The following is a 15218-nucleotide window of genomic DNA, read 5'->3' as shown; positions in this document are numbered from 1 at the left end:
TGCACTGAGTTGACTCAATAATGCAACATCACATAATCAGAAAAGCAGAATTGAGTTTTACAAACAAATAAACAACATCCATGCGCATTCATTCACAATATGACTCCTTGTGCAGTATTTGTCTGAAACACTCGTTCATATTTTCACATACAAATGGAGCAACCAAAAATTCAGAAACTGATCCTTTGAATAGTCCTTACGTTGAATGTAACTGTGTAAGGTGTTGTTGAATAATTTCGATACACAGAAATTAATCTGTCTATAGTATAAAGTTCACAGTACATTCTTTAAAGGGCATTTTGTTGTGGTCAGAGCAGCGTGAAATGTACCCATTAAGATTGATGTATTGGTTAGGATCGCTATAGCTTCGCAAATTATTTAAACTGTTACGTTTGGGGCACGAATTTATATTTAATTAGGACCTACTTTTTAACAGTTGAACAGACGTATAGAGCGAGATGGTAACCCGAGGTCATAGTGGTACAGTGACAATATTTAAGATAAACCAGAGAATATATTTAGAATTGTAGTCCATTTGAAACAGGTGTCATAAGATGACAGTTTCCAGAACAGTTAATAATAAAGACAGACAAAAGGAATAATTTTCTGACTTCTATGGTGCTCAAAAGAATTTTGGCAGGTAAAGTAGTTATCCTTATTGGCTAACATAAAAGAGAGATTTGCACCCAGACAAAATTCAAACGTTTTAAGATAATCACCTCGTAGATATAAGTAGTCTAAGTCTCTGTGAGAAGGCAAGAAATTCTTGAATCCACGGGAGCAGAAATTGTTTTCCAGTTATAAATCGTCAACGGGACATGGGATCTGCAAGCGATCCGTATCCAGAGAAGAACAGAGAGTTTTCCCTGATGTTAATCGATCTAGAGCTTGGAAAGGCAGACAGAAAATTGCTTTACACAACTGACTGCACATTTGGAAGGAGGACACAGTCCACAACTAAGAGGTTGATGACCCGAAATGGCTAGTAGTAAAAGGAGAGAGAGAGAGAGAGAGAGAGAGAGAGAGAGAGAGAGAGAGAGAGAGAAAAGAAATAGACGGACCGATTACCATCAGTGATTTGGAAAAGACCGGAAACAACTAGGTGATGCTGTCAATCTGAGTTTAATCTGTCAATCAATCTTGTGATGAAATTTGTTATATCAGGAACAGAACGGCAAATTGAAATTCGCATAATGTTGTAACAGTATTTCTGAGAGAGAGCGAATCATTCACATGTCACTTTTGTTGATGTATTTGCTTAAATTATTGTATTTAAGATATGGGAGCTTGTGTGTAATCTATTGTATTTTTCTGGTCTGTTCCCTGTTATGCTATCCCATAATTTCATATTTTATGTTTTTATTTACTCGATCCGGGCAGTGGATAACGATAGCCAAAAGCCTTAAGGAGTAGGGAAGTTTTCACATCATCCATCATCATCCACTACCACCCCTCGTTCACAGTGATAAATCAATTAAACTATGAAGATACTGAAAGCAAGAAGAAAGACAGTTCTGGTTTTACAAAAACAAGAAGACAGAGTATGAAGTAAAAGAAAGTTCCAAATATGTTGCAGAAATATCACACCATTCGCCTGGACAACCTTTTACCCACTAATGTGATACAAAGAACAAAGCTCAACTCACATGGCAACTGCTTAATGACTGAAAGTTTAGAATATTCGGACCATTATATGTCAATCAACGATCTGATAGTTAAAATAGCTATACATCTAGAGGAATCAGAATAATATTATGCATTATACGCACTTTATTACGTCTATCTAGAAGTTAACAACTGAAAGAAGAACAAAACAGTCATTAAAATTATTGACGGAACGAAGAGAGATGAACAGTGGAATTATATATGATGGACTTTATGCCACTATGCACGGCAGCTTCCTTCAATCGTCCACTTAGAATATTCAACCCCATATTTCGATGTTCAACCAGTTCAGGTAGCGGCATCCCCGGCTGAACCAATACCTATTGCATATATTGCAATAAAGGATAGAAGTCGTTATGACTACGTGAAAGGAAACACGTCTGTAAGACCAACAAACCAGACATATGTCCACACAAACGTAATGTACAAAATGGAGATCTCAATCTCTCAGCGTCTACTGATCCAAATATTCCTGCAGTCGATGAAGCTGAAACAGATGGTATATGTAATTCATCCGTTGAAGACACATATTACATAATAGTCTCAATCACTGTTTCGCATGATAAAATGTGCATACCATCCTAACATTAACCTATGGGTTGTTGAACGCTGTATTTACACCATACAAAAATGCTAATTAGCAACGTATGAAATGAAAGAAGCTTTCTTGAAAAATCTAGCAAATCCGGAAGTGTAAAGTAAATATTCGTAAACAAAGGAAGTCAAAAGGTGATTTTTATGTCAATAATATTGAGAAACTATTGCAGATTTAGGTACTCAGAAAAATAACAGATGATCAACGAAGGGATATTTCTCAGACTTTCTGGGATATATGTGTTTATGGGAAGAAGACGTTATTTGTCAGCACGTGGAGCAGACAGAACCTATAATGGTTTCAAGGAGGAAAGAAGAAAGTTGTCCCAGGAATTTAACACAATTGTTGGTCAAGACAAATGCCATGCGTTCAAAAGCTTGCTCCTAGGGATGTAATATATTGGCCAAACATGAATTTTGAATATGCAATGAGGAGTAAAATAAGTGCATTTTTCTCTGGTAGAGATTAGCAGTGGCTCACATCTTCTGCCTAGTAAACACCAGAAACTGATATTCAATTGTTCGTGACCACGTCAATAGTTCTACTACATTTGAACAGCACAACACACGAGAAGGCTGAACAAAGAAATACCTTTTACATGACTTAAACCTTAGACGAATGCATTTACTTCACGTTGAAAAGTGATAAGATGATGGCAACAAACTGTTCAGGAAAATGTTTACAAAATTATTTTCTGCAAGGATTGCAATTTGTCTTCGTCCGTCCCATGAAGATACAATTTGCAATCGATACGAGCACCTTAAAATAAGAAGAAAATTGGATGGAAAGAGAAAAAGAATAGTTACCATCAAACTTGAAAAAAATGACCTGGCAACGAAAACAAGACAGAAAGAAGAGGGCCAAATCTTACACAAGATCACATGTTTTAAAAATTGACTTACAAACTGTCCTGAAAACTTCTTGTTTCTTAGAACGAGACTTGAATTATTAAAAAAAGTTGCTGCTACAACTAATGCAACTTGCTTTTTATGGGATGTGGCAAAAGGATGTATAGGATCTTGCAAATTTGGACCTGTCTTATCATATAGATTAACTCTTTCGAGCAGAACCACCAACATCAAGGAAACTCACTTCATATTCTGATATTCTGGAGGGCGAAATCAAAGCAAAAGTGTGTTATGACCATTGCTATTTTGCATTCGAGTAATTGAAAACATAATCAAAAGTTTCTAGAAAGTGGTCATTCAGAAATGGGATATGGTTTAATTCATACTTACATTGAAAATGCAAAGAAGGTTACCAAAGCGTATGTTTCTTCACAGTTTATGAACAGTTATATCACTTTCAGAGAAGGTTGAGCCCAATGTTGTAAGACAACTGAAGTTTAAAATTATGAAAGAAAACTGTGAGAAATGTGAAAGTAGATGAACAATTGGAAATAGTAAACTGGTTCAAGATACAATATATCCAGGTCAGAAAGAAATAAACAGTCATTTTGCGAACAATATCTGCTGCTAAGAATGCTGATATTAGTTTTGTCTGTGCTTCAGGGACAATACCATATGAATGGTAGAGTATTATCAGTCCCTTCCATCCAGTACATCTGTGAAAGACAAACTTCCAACTCTCGATGCAAGTGATCATTTGAAATTCATTTGATTGGCCACTTTCGTGGACAAGAAACATCATTGATTCTCGTATTGTTTCTTACGACATAAACTACTGAACACGTTTATACAATTCTAGAAAGCATAAACATCTTGGACAATGTAGCATAGTCTTTAATTTATTAAAACAATACCGGTGAAGTGATAGTCCGGCCTTTTAAGTTTTATATTTCTGAGACTATATATTAACTATATATTAATCCAAGATCGTATGGTAAGTTGTGGAATAGCGAAGTACCAGTTATGTTTATCCAGAGGCTCTGAATATATAATCATTCTTTACTGCAATATGCAACAACGGAGAAAATTTGTTTTTAATATTATTGCACATTTTATGTATCTTGCTACATTGCTCGGCTGTAAGAACAATTACTGATATGACAGTAAGTATTGTTTTCTTAATGCAGTCATAAATTTGTTGACATGGTTTCATCATAACACAGTTGGCTACGTGTTCTGCATTAAATATTATGGTAAAAACAGGTACTATGTGTTTGCTTCACTCTCTGGAGAAGTATTATCTGACATTCAGATTTTGAATAAAAAGATGCTAAAATGATATGATACCATTTAGCTTCTGATTGTAAAAAGTGCTAACTGCCTTAGTTTGGTATGCACGGAAAACAAAAACGAAAAAAAAAGACTTGTTATAAAATGGAAACTGCAAATTATTCAAGGCATAAATATTTTATACCATCACTGATTTAAAAATAAAATGCTTCCTTTTATGAAATATTACAAAATAACTGACATGGACATCAAACATAGTTTCCAAAATCTAATTAAACCTTTCTTGATGAATATCTCAAAATGTTGAAAGCATATACATCTACCGGCGCCGTCTGCGCCTTACCATTTTGGTTTTTCACGTGACCATATCACGAGTCGACAAGCTATGTTGTTAGAAAAGGATATCCTGAAGTACACAAAAATTAAAGTCTTTGAACGCCATTTGCAGCCATTTAGATGAACAAAAGCTTGATGACAAGCTTTTCCAATATTTCAAATATAAACGAAAAAAGGTAAGCAAAGTAAATGTATTAAAACTGTATACATTAGTAAGTCTTGAAAGCTCATCCATATATAAAATCGAAGACGTAAAACTCATGACAGACAATGCTGATATAATTATTTTATTCAGGAAAGATTTCATAGGTAATTAGCTTAATATAGATAAAAGCGCAAAGAAAAAAAGAATAACAGCTTAAATGAAACAACATGTGTAGACATCGGCCTATATTAACCAAGAAATACTATGCTCTAATTGATTAATTATATTAAACTGGATCTCTATAGATGATACTTTAAAATGTTGACCTTAGGACCTTTGATTCGCCATTTGCCTCTTATACATACAATGTCTGTGCAGTTAGTAGTAAGATGTCGATGTCTTCTTTCTCCATCTATTTTCATATTTTGATCAGTACCGTATTCATGGATAAATAAACAGTTGCTGGCTGGTGCTTTCAATGCACAACTCAAAGTAATCTATTAAGACATACATTATACGGCTCTTCTTTAATAATAGACTCTCCTATAAGATTTTAAAACATTGGAATAGCTTTCTTTACACTGTACTCACTTGAAAATAGTAATGCGATATTATAACATAGACAGCAAATTCCACTTTAAAGTACAAACTTTTTCGAACACATAATTCTAGCGATATAACTAAATTCACACTTCATACGGGACTATAGGTGCATGCAACGGTATAGCCTATTACAAATGAGTAAACTGTATAAACAAATAAGGCCAATATATTAAACTTGACGAATGTGCAGCTCCTTTGTGCTGACAAATTGTTTCTATTCATAATTATTTATGTATTCAAACTGTTTAATTGCACAATTAATAAATAAGAAACAATATCACGCATATATTTGCTGAAGAAGTAGTATTGGCCAAATACATTCCAACCCAGACGGTTAAAACGAAATCTAGCGCAGTATGAAATAATAATTTCCAGCTGAAATATTTCGTTTTCTTCTTTACCACTTTCACCGGTGGATGAGAATCGTAAAGTACTACACTAGGATTCAGCTGAACAGAATTTCCAATCCACTAGTTAAAAATTAACTAATGAACCGCCAATAATAAAAATGAAGGACTGGCTTGAAACTCCCTCGTGCTAAATAAACTACGCTTCACGTTGTTTCGTAAGAAATCTAAGATGCTTCCGTTTGTAAAGTAATCTATAAGGTTGTCGTGTATTATGCAATATATAAAATAAGAAGAAAAGAAGAAAAGTAAATATTTCATCGTTTTGAAATGTGATTCCGTTGTGGTCGTGACATATTTAAAAATATCATCGCAAAGATTTCGCACTATACTTAATAAACTATTTACTGGACTAAAGGGAAGATATAATACAAAAAGAAGAAAGAAAATAAATTTGAAAGCTGTTTGGTTGTGGTTGTTCTCTGAATTTTAGTACACAGAATAAGAATGAAGCCCTCCAATCAGAAATCCCTGGTCAATAAGATTTCCAGCTAGGCCTTGATTTCCTACAACGCGGGCTGTGTTGTATTTACCTGGAGGTCATCGACGTATACGTGGAATATATGTAGTAAGAGATTTTCTGAAGTATTGTATTTCCAACTAAATTTTAGGTCGTTAGCGAGACGTATCTTCTTCGAGTTGAGAGGCGTCGACGTTGTAGCGCAATTAATCCAGTATTTAGATAGTTGGACTGAAAAAATGTAAAATATATTGCGTTGTAAAACGAAGAAAACAATGGGATTTGACATAAGTTTTAGAAACGTTGGTGGCTCTCTTCCGTTTCAACATAAGGAACATTTTACATGACAGTAATGCGTGGTTAATTTCAACTGAACCAATAAACTAAATGAGAGAAAGAGAAATCGATTTAAATATGAATGCAACATTAGTATTACCTATTACAATTAAACTGACTTTAACTAATTGTTTTCTTTATCATTCATTTATATCAAGACATCCTGAAAAATTATACGATTTTCATGGAAAGATCCATTATCCCAAAGTAACTTACCAAAGTAACAAACATATCATATATTATAAAAATGTGCTCAATAGCTCATTCTCTACATATTATATTTTGGTAGTACGTATAAATGTAAGACTGGTTTATAAACATGAGCAATATGGCCTATCAACAAGTTGGACACGGTCAAGATCGACATTATTTACATTCGCAACTTGTCATCGTGTTGGTGTCAACAATCTCTAATATTCGAATCTGTGTTTGAATATGTTTAAATCTCTTAAATCAGTACTGTTTTGAATCGCCTGTTAGAGATTTCTCTCTGAATTTGATGTGATAAAAGCTAAACGCGGTCATTAAGTTAATGTTCATACATTTCATCAGCATGGTTATAATGAGACAAGACCTTAAATTATAATGTAGTGATATATAAATGCGCGGTCATTAAGTTAATGTTCATACATTTCATCAGCATGGTTATAATGAGACAAGACCTTAAATTATAATGTAGTGATATATAAATGCGTAACTATGAACTTTCTTTACCTTGCGTAACAAATAGATTCCAAATGATCCACACACCACTGGTCGTGCCATTGTCCATTGTTAGAAGAATAAGCAGCCGCACAAAACTCCTGCCTATTATGTGGCTGTCCGGGATACCAGTTAGTGTATGTAAACGGGGTGCTAGCTCCGTTTCTGCGCATCCATCGCCATTCGTTCGGATATACTAAGCTTGTTCCATCAATCCAGTATTTCCCTCCTGAATCGGAACGTAGACAATGTACATATCCATAATAAAGGAGTATATAGCGGCTATTATTGCACACATTCTGGATATACATTATAAACAACGATAGAAGTGCCGACTCCAGAGTTTACTTTTTCTTGGCGTAAAGCGTACTTCTACAGGGTAGGTGGATTTCAAACAAATACTCTATTGTATTGCTGATCTTCCTTACAAAAAATCCTTGTAGGAGCTTTTAATGATTTCTTCTTTTTCCACATGTTTCTGAAGAACGACACAAAACTCGTCTCGATATGTTTCTCTCATTTCATTATCATTTGAAATCTTATTGAAAAAATACATTTTTGATTTGTTGTTGTTCTAGGGTTTAACGCCATTTTTCAGCACAGTATAGGCTATACATGGCGGCCAGTGTAACTGGTGGAAGAAGAACCCTGGAAAACCCAGGGAAGAACCACCGACCCACGAGAAGCTACTGGCAGGCTTTCCCACGTACCCACGATAGCCGAGCCTTGGACTCGAACCCACGCAGACAGAGGTGAGATGGTAGTGATCTGGAACGGTGAGCGCTTTAGACCACTCGGCCACTCGGGGCCCCTACATTTTTGAAAGTTTTGCATCGGCCCATGACATAAAGTTTTAAAAAATATTTTAAGATGGACTGTTTATCCGTATTATAGTAATATAGATCAAATTTGCATAGAAAATGTAATCAAATCACAGTAATCGTAGCGACAAAGATTCACAAGGAACAAAAAGGAGCAAAGGAGCTGTGAATCAAAATCTAGTATCAAATCTATATAATGTAAATATTTTAGCTTACCACCGTTTCGGGCAATTAGGGAAATAGCTTCCTGTTCATTTCCGCCTGTCACAGATGCAAGGTCGCCTCCCATAATATTACAGTACATCTTACAAAAGAAATGTAATTAAAGAGAAAATAGCCGTGTACTAGATTCTGCTTGATTATTTTAAATTACATGGCAAAATACTTTTCTTGCTTGTACTTTGTCCAAGCAATTCATACATTTATCAATGCAGTCATATGCTACTTCTGAACCATTAAATATTTTATTTAAAAAAGTTACACAGAATCCCTGAATACCATACTAAATTCATAATTGCACAATATAGCCTCGAGTGCCTGGACCACATACTAATTGATTGATTGTGTATTGGATGGGACAAAAATACTAACATAATAGGCAAGCAAATTGAAAACAGAAATTAATAAACGACTGTGTGACCGGTCATATCACTGAACATTTTCCACGAGCCTACCAGATATCAAATATAGTATTATATTAATGGCAAATTTATAGATCAAGGGACAAATGTGATTTTTTGTTACGAATATAACCCTAATTTTGTATAGAATTTGCCCTTTCACAATGAACAAAAAAAGAAAATGTTCTCACTAAGAACTTAATGTCGGTGTCGTCTATGTACAATTCGACTTAGCAATCCTTAGAATATTATTTTGAAATAATTATGCGAGAATTAATGTGGTTGTTAACGTGCCGCAATACTTAAAACAGAGACAGACATAGAAAAGCATACACGACAAACGGAACAGTTTGTGCAAAACTCAAAGCAAATATTGTATGCTAGTATGTTTATCTATACAGGGAATCGAAAGATACTATTAAACAAGTTCGCTAGAAAACACTAAAAGGATTTGAATTTAAAATCGATTAATATACTGATCAAATCTTGGATTCAGAGGAAACAAAAAACAGTTTATACATAAACTAATATCTACCTCACTGCTTAAAGTCATTCACGCTAAGGTCAGATCCAATATATTTCGTAATAGAAAAAATATTGATTATATAACCAAATATAGTTAACAAATATTGTGCTTTTATATTTTAAACGAACGAGTTCAAGCTGTCGCTTATCTAAATGCGTTAACATTCGCCAAAATATATATTTGTTCCGTATTTTAAATAATATAAATTGTTTCTAAATCTTGTTGTCTATGACTTTTTGTTTGCTTTCTTTTTGTTTTCTTTGTTTGTTGTTTTATGTATTAATATATGTGGTCAAGAGAACTAAACTAAATGGATGTATTCATTTTCATCTTGCGTGGGTAAAGCTCACATAGATCAGGTTTTACCGTTTAATTGTATTTAGTCCAACATTCCCGCTTAACAGGATTCTAGTGAAAGCTCCTGGGAAAGGGAGGTTCCAATTCAATGTTTGTCTCGTAGTATTTATTACAAACTATCAGTACACTCGGATAAAGCTGAACATGCAAGAGGATCTGTACCATGTCCATAGTACCTCTTAGGTCCCAGGTTCGATCCCCAGCTTCTGCATACCAGTTTACTATAAGAAACATCCAATATCGGTGTATATTTCTTCTCTTTCAGGTTCTTCGGTTTTCATATCAGAAAATGCCATGCTATTCCAAAATGTTTGAGTGAGAATAGTTGCGAAGTGAATAAAGTTAAAGTGTAAACAATTGAAATACGTTATTCCATTCATTCTATCCTCTGTATTTTTATTACGAACAATAAATGACCTATAAGACATTAATTTTACAATTATTTACCTTGGCTTCAGGCCAGCTAGCCTGTTGTTTTACTTCCTTGTAACATCCAGACCGAACAAACTGGAAGCCAGGGGGACATTTATATTGTGCATGACACCCTTCAAAATTCAAAGCATTTGTTAAATTTGGATATAATCTTTAACTAATACCAACTGTTTTCTTTTTTATTTATTATTTTGGAAAAAATCACATATAGTTCTTCAGCCTTTGGCATCCGGATACAAACTCTAAAGATGGGCTAGAAAGTAAAACATGCATAACTTTTGCCAACTGTCACACTACCCACATCTTTCTTTCGTTCCCTCTCTCTCTCTCTCTCTCTCTCTCTCTCTCACGCACACATTATCTCTCTGTTACCTGAGCCTCAGGTATCTGGGCCAATTATGTACACGTGAGTTAATATTGATTTTTCCAGCGTATATACCAACATTATATCATTCAGTGCTGATGATTATTTATTATATAATTGGTTACTCATAATAAAGTAAAGTCTATTACGTCTAGCCATATGGTTATGTGACGAAAGAACAGATTAACCAGCACATTAGCTAACTACAAATTTATATTTTGAAATAGAGGTAAAGAAAACAAACCAACAAAGGCACAAACTGATCATAAAGTTACAAAAAAATAAATACATAAGTCAACGAAAGTAAAATAGAAACATACCGTCGTGAATACTTTCAAACATGACCAAAATGAAGAAACTCGCTGAGAATCGCATTCTGTTTATGAAGGAAGTCCTTGTAAACTAAATCAGAAATAATAGAAAAACACATTTATATCTCTCTCTAGGACTTGTGACTCAAGTGTATGTACTCTAGACGCTTTCCTTGAATAATTAAGTATGCCCCTCCTCCTAAGTAGCAATATCCATTAATTGAAACAGAGACTGTATTATGAATTGGCACACATCATTTTATTACACTTCGGAGTATCGGCGTTATTGGCTGACGCTGCTATAGGCGTGTATTCCAGGAATCGTGTGAAGCGTGTTCCCCGGTCGCATTGACATTGCTACATTTGTAACAATATATCACATACTTGATATCCTGTATTGTCTCTGCTGCACAAATTAAAGTCTAATTGCTTCACTCGGTCTATACTTGCACAGGGTTTTGTTTCCTGTCGGAAGGAAATTCTGGCAAGTGGTGGCGTTTTCAGACAAGTTTCGGTTGGTTGAAATGCGATGGTTGTTGATGACTGACTATGTAAGCAAACATAGGATAAAAGTTCTTTAACTAAACTTATCTATCTAATCTTGTTTAACAACGTTAGTGCGCATCCCTTGCAGCTCGGATATCTTGTAAATTTAAATTTATTTGGATATCATGAAGCAAATAATAATGTACTTGTGCTTTAATTGACGAAATAAAATAAAAGAGACGATATTGGAGGAAACGTGTAATCAAATTAAATGACAAACATATCAAACTCAAATACTCAAATGTCAGGCATTCAAAAATATTCTTTACACGAATTAGAGAAAGTGAATGGAGCATATATGCATTGTTGGAACAAATAAGAAATGATAAATCGAAATAAGTGAAAATGATAACAAATAAGGAGACATTAAATCATATAAAAGGGTCTAGAACGTTTAAAACGGAACAAATCTGACTTATTGTAAATCATACAAATCAATATCCTGCAACAGGGTAGACCCACTGTTTTATTGATATACACGCCACTGTTAGGTCTCGCTGATTTATATTATATGATTCAATGTCATCATATAACATGACCCACTGGGTGTTTGGCACTGATTATATGAGCTCTAATATATTAATCAAGAAAAAAAACTAATTTTCACACTGATGAGTATAGGACTCGATCATTTAATTTGTGCAGGTGGGTGGGTGGGTAAATGAATCATTATAGTGTTGTTCTATTATAATCAAAAACGGTGATGCATGGGTGCTTTATAAGTAAACCTTTTGAACGTTCATCATGACCCATTACTTAAAACAACACGCTAGTCTCAGAGTTATTTTCATTCTAGTTTAAGAAAGAGCTTGACAGATAGTATCTAAAAGTCTAATACGTTGAAAAGTTGTCAGGTTGCAAGAACTTCGGGGTCAAAACTCTCGAATAAAGATCAAAATATTCCAATGATTGAATCTAATATCTTGTGAAGTTAAAATTTGAAAGCATATGTGATTGAAACAACGAATGTCCGTTTCCTAACAAATAGTTCGAATGAATATATTTACAGGAATGTAGCTTTTAACTCGGAAAACGTGGTCACAAAATTTATTGATTATCCAGTTCATCTAAATCCATGATTCGCTAAAGATTGAGATCGATTTGGGTGCAATGCAAGAACAAAATGTGAGGCCAATGTTCAAGTATTTGGTTGTCCATTTTATGCTGATGAAGTGCCATACATGTAAAAAATGAAAGGTCAGTATGATTTCGATTACTTTTCTTGGATTGTATCAACACAGCGATATTAATAAATAAAACAACAAAAACCCCAAACCATTCCGACTCACTGTGGGTTACAGGTTTATTCAGAGACCATTTAGCACACTGTTTGCACAGTTTATGTTTTCGAATATCCTTGATATATATATATATATATATATATATATATATATATATATATATATATATATATATATATATATATATATATATATCCTGTTATACCACAGCGAGTGCTGACCGCTGCTGTAAACAAATAGAGACTGACTAAAGGTACTTAAAACCAATTATTAATTTATGGTATCTGCTTTTTGCTAACGAAAACTTGTTTTAGATTGAAACAGACGGTGTGTACATTTCATGTTTTAGCCATCAGGGTCCAACTCTTGCATAGTAGGACTAATACATATAGCGGAAATATAGCTAGAACCAAATTAATAATTGTAAAATATTACTGGGCAAATATATCGTACAGGATAATATGTGCATTTGTATCTATCACTATTATAATGTATCGTGCTCTTAAAGATGAAGATTATACACACAAACCAATTGAACCCCTGTCCAGGCAACATTTTTTAACAGGTTTTGCCTTCTTTCGGTGACTCACAGTTTCAGAAATAAGATAAATACAAAATGTTAAATAGATAAAATGAAAAATACATTATTGTACCATTCTATGAACGAAATAATCACTTTTCATCAACAAAGAAGACTTAACAGACATGATAACTTGCCACTGGCCACAATCTACAAAACATGAAACTAAATCTGGAATCGAGACGACGCCATCTCTTCTCTATCTTTGCTGAACTTTCCCAGCTAGGGGAGATAAAAAAGACATATGTGCGATATTTGGTCTCTTGAGAAGGATATATATCTTAAATATATTTTATATTTCTGCATATTTCTACGGACGACACGCTAATGTAAGTCCAAGTATCAATGTATTTCTTCATGAGCAGGATTAGAGAAAGATATAAGCCTCTATTGACCGAAACTGACGCTAAAACTGGGCCTACAATATAATGTCCATTTTTACACTAGCCAGATATAGGCCTCTCTACTCTGAAAGCAACAGTTTGAGTATTACGTGCTTACCTATTAAAATATAATTGATTATTAATTTTTAAACAAGTTAAATTGTTTGTAACATAGTGTTTCCGACAGATAATGAATTAAAGAAGGGAAACCGATCGTGAAGCATGTGGTCGCAATAATTGTTTCAACCCAATACACGCATCAAAAGAATATCCATTTCTTAAACTTAAACTTTGACCAATATTATATTATATATATATATATATATATATATATATATATATATATATATATATATATATATATATATATATATATATATATATATATATATATACTATCGACCCGCCAGTAGTTGGTCAAAGTTTGAGTGTAAGAAACGGACATTCGGTCGAAGTGGATATTGGGTCGAACAAATGCTTGCGACCTAATGTTTCACTATCGTTTTCTCTTCTTTGCTCTATTTTTAGTCATAATGTTTTCTTTAAAAATGCAATCGAACTTACATAAAAAATAATAATAAACTGTATTTGCAATAGGTACGCCACAAGTATACTAAAATGTTACTTTCAAAGTTGAGGAGGGGGCTATTTTTTTGCTTGAGTGATGAAATACATTATGTTGAAGGCCCAATTTTTGCGACAGTTTGGTGGAAATAATATTATACCTTGGTCTAATCCTGCTCGCAATGAAATGCATTGACATTTGTTCTTAAATTAGCGTGTCCTTAATATAAATATGCAGAAATACAAAATATTTTTAAGATAAATACTTCTCAAGAGTGCTGATATCGCACATATATCGTTTTAGTTCCCCTAGCGGGCACTGTACGCTGAAGATTAGAGCAAAATTGGCGTAGTATCGATTCCGATTTACAACGCATATTCCATTTTTTTTTTAAAATTTATGTCAGGTTATTGTGTCAGTTACTTCTCATTTATTGAAGACGAGTGACGTACTAATTTACATAGTGGTGCAATATTGCATTCTTTAGTGTATCTTCTCCCAATTTGCATCTGTCGAACTTGTAAAAATGAGGGTCACCGAACCAAGACAAAACCTATTCAAGTCTGCGGCCATGGCAGGGGCAAAAACATTTGTGCTGCATATGTGTATAATTTTCATCTTTGGAAATTTTATTACAATTATAACAGTGCCAGATACATGCAGATGTTACTCTTTCCGCCTTATTTGCCCAGTTCTATTTTACATTTATCATTTTGGTCGTTGCTACATATCCGGTACATATATTAATCCTACGATGTAAGAGGTGGACCCGGATATTTATAATTGGTTAAAACATGGAATTTCTACACCGTTTGCTTCATCTTGAATAGTTTTTCGATAGCAAAAATCTGACTTCACATAATCTGTATACACCTAAAATTTCCAAGAGGCTTGCAGTACCTTTGATCAGTCTCTAATTGTTTACAACAGCAGTTGGTACTCGCTGACGTAAGACAAGGGTGTAAATATAGCAACGATAAATTCAATAATTTAAATGTTTGGCAATTCATACAAGATGCTGCGTATGAGACTTTATGGAATCAAAATAAAGCTTTATTTTTACACCGAGAGAAAGAGTAGTTGAA

General features: G+C 33.9%; 1 protein-coding gene across 1 annotated transcript; it reads right to left on the bottom strand.

Moving 5' to 3' along the window:
• Nucleotides 1-5000: 5000 nt before the first annotated feature.
• On the bottom strand, nucleotides 5001-10934 carry LOC149784472 (perlucin-like protein). The gene is made up of 5 exons (XM_089932553.1): nucleotides 10828-10934; nucleotides 10159-10256; nucleotides 8425-8512; nucleotides 7400-7616; nucleotides 5001-6580 (listed from the first exon to the last, which is right to left on the bottom strand). Exons 1-5 carry the CDS (start codon nucleotides 10880-10882, stop codon nucleotides 6568-6570), a joined length of 471 nt encoding a protein of 156 aa, XP_089788679.1. The 5' UTR covers nucleotides 10883-10934; the 3' UTR covers nucleotides 5001-6567.
• Between the last annotated feature and the right edge of the window lie 4284 nt (nucleotides 10935-15218).

This window comes from Sinohyriopsis cumingii, chromosome 14 (assembly GCF_028554795.1).
Source record: "Sinohyriopsis cumingii isolate HCF-2022 chromosome 14, ASM2855479v2, whole genome shotgun sequence".
NCBI classification, from domain to species: Eukaryota; Metazoa; Mollusca; class Bivalvia; order Unionida; family Unionidae; genus Sinohyriopsis; species Sinohyriopsis cumingii.
Note: the sequence above shows the minus strand (reverse complement) of the source record. Positions and strands in the feature narration are given on the sequence as shown.